Source organism: Buceros rhinoceros, unplaced genomic scaffold, assembly GCF_000710305.1.
Source record: "Buceros rhinoceros silvestris isolate BGI_N320 unplaced genomic scaffold, ASM71030v1 scaffold26185, whole genome shotgun sequence".
In the NCBI taxonomy this organism is placed as follows: Eukaryota; Metazoa; Chordata; class Aves; order Bucerotiformes; family Bucerotidae; genus Buceros; species Buceros rhinoceros.
In genome coordinates this window covers 9,118-10,149 of record NW_010414953.1, presented here as the reverse complement: position 1 = coordinate 10,149, position 1,032 = coordinate 9,118, and the positions used below count along the sequence as shown (strand labels likewise).

At 58.2% G+C, this 1,032-nt stretch overlaps 1 protein-coding gene across 1 annotated transcript in view; it reads right to left on the bottom strand.

Moving 5' to 3' along the window:
- The window catches only part of SLC4A5 (solute carrier family 4 (sodium bicarbonate cotransporter), member 5), a gene marked incomplete at its 3' end in the record, with an annotated part of 15,025 nt that overhangs the window by 6,895 nt on the left and 7,098 nt on the right, over positions 1-1,032 (bottom strand). Inside the window, exons 7-9 of the mRNA XM_010137271.1 lie at positions 821-908; positions 489-643; positions 36-176 (exon numbers count right to left, since the gene is read on the bottom strand). Of these exons, the coding sequence (XP_010135573.1) occupies positions 36-176; positions 489-643; positions 821-908 (384 nt within the window). The remainder of the gene's footprint in view (positions 1-35; positions 177-488; positions 644-820; positions 909-1,032) is intronic.

The following is a 1,032-nucleotide window of genomic DNA, read 5'->3' as shown; positions in this document are numbered from 1 at the left end:
AGATTGCCAGTGGGGCGTGGGGTGCTCCCCCCCTGCCGGTCCATGCGAGCTCTTCCCCGATTTCATGAACTTCGGGCATCTCCCCATCGTCGCTGCCACCTCCGCCACCCCCAGCACCCGCCCCACCAGCCGCACCGTTCATCTGCCCCACTTCGTTCAGTGAGAAAACCGATTTCCTGTGGGAGAGAGGCAGCGGTGTTGGCCACCAAGCCTGCCCTGCCAAGGTGGTCTTGGTGCAGGGACCACCCCCAAGGCCACGCACTAGAGCTTGGGTGATTTTGGAGGGATCAGGAACTGGGTTTGCTCAGCCCAGGGCGGTGGCTCAGATTTTGTGGAGTGGATCTGGGGGCAAGAAGTGCTGAAAAAGCAACACTTCTGGACCACTTCCATGGCTGAAGGCGAGCAGAGCTGCTGTCCTCCTCCAGCAGCTGCAAAGCAGGAGATGGGGACGCCAGGGGCCTGGGACCAGACCCACCTCTCCCACTTACCTCTTCTCGGCCGAGGGCACTTTTTTGGGTGGCTCAATCCTGATGTTGGGGTCCCATTCACCGGGTGGCAGGACGATGACTTCATCCAGAAACTCATCTATGCCAGCGATCAGGTCTTCTCTATCCCGGGCTTTGTAGGCAACATCGCTGAAGAGCTGGGGGTCCAAAGAGGAGAGGTGTCAGCCCAGGAACGGCGTCCAGCGCACGTGTGTCCCAGGTCGTTATGGGGTTTTAAAGTTCATTTGTTTGGGAGATAGGGTGAAAATAGCTTTTTTTTTTGTCTCTGAGCAAGGGGGTTCCCGGCGAGGGCTGGGTGTTGGACATCTACTCACATCGTCCACCATGAGGGTCGCAATGGCTCTGCCAATCTCGTTGTAGGATTTGGCTTTTCCCGAGGGACCAAGGAGAATAAAGAGGAACCTGGGAAGCGAAAGGTGCCGTGTTGGCAACTATGGACTGCCACGTCGTGAGATCATTCAGAGCTTTGGACCCGAAGGAACTGCGCTCACCTGGTGGGGACGGGCACCTCCGTCACCCCTCCCAG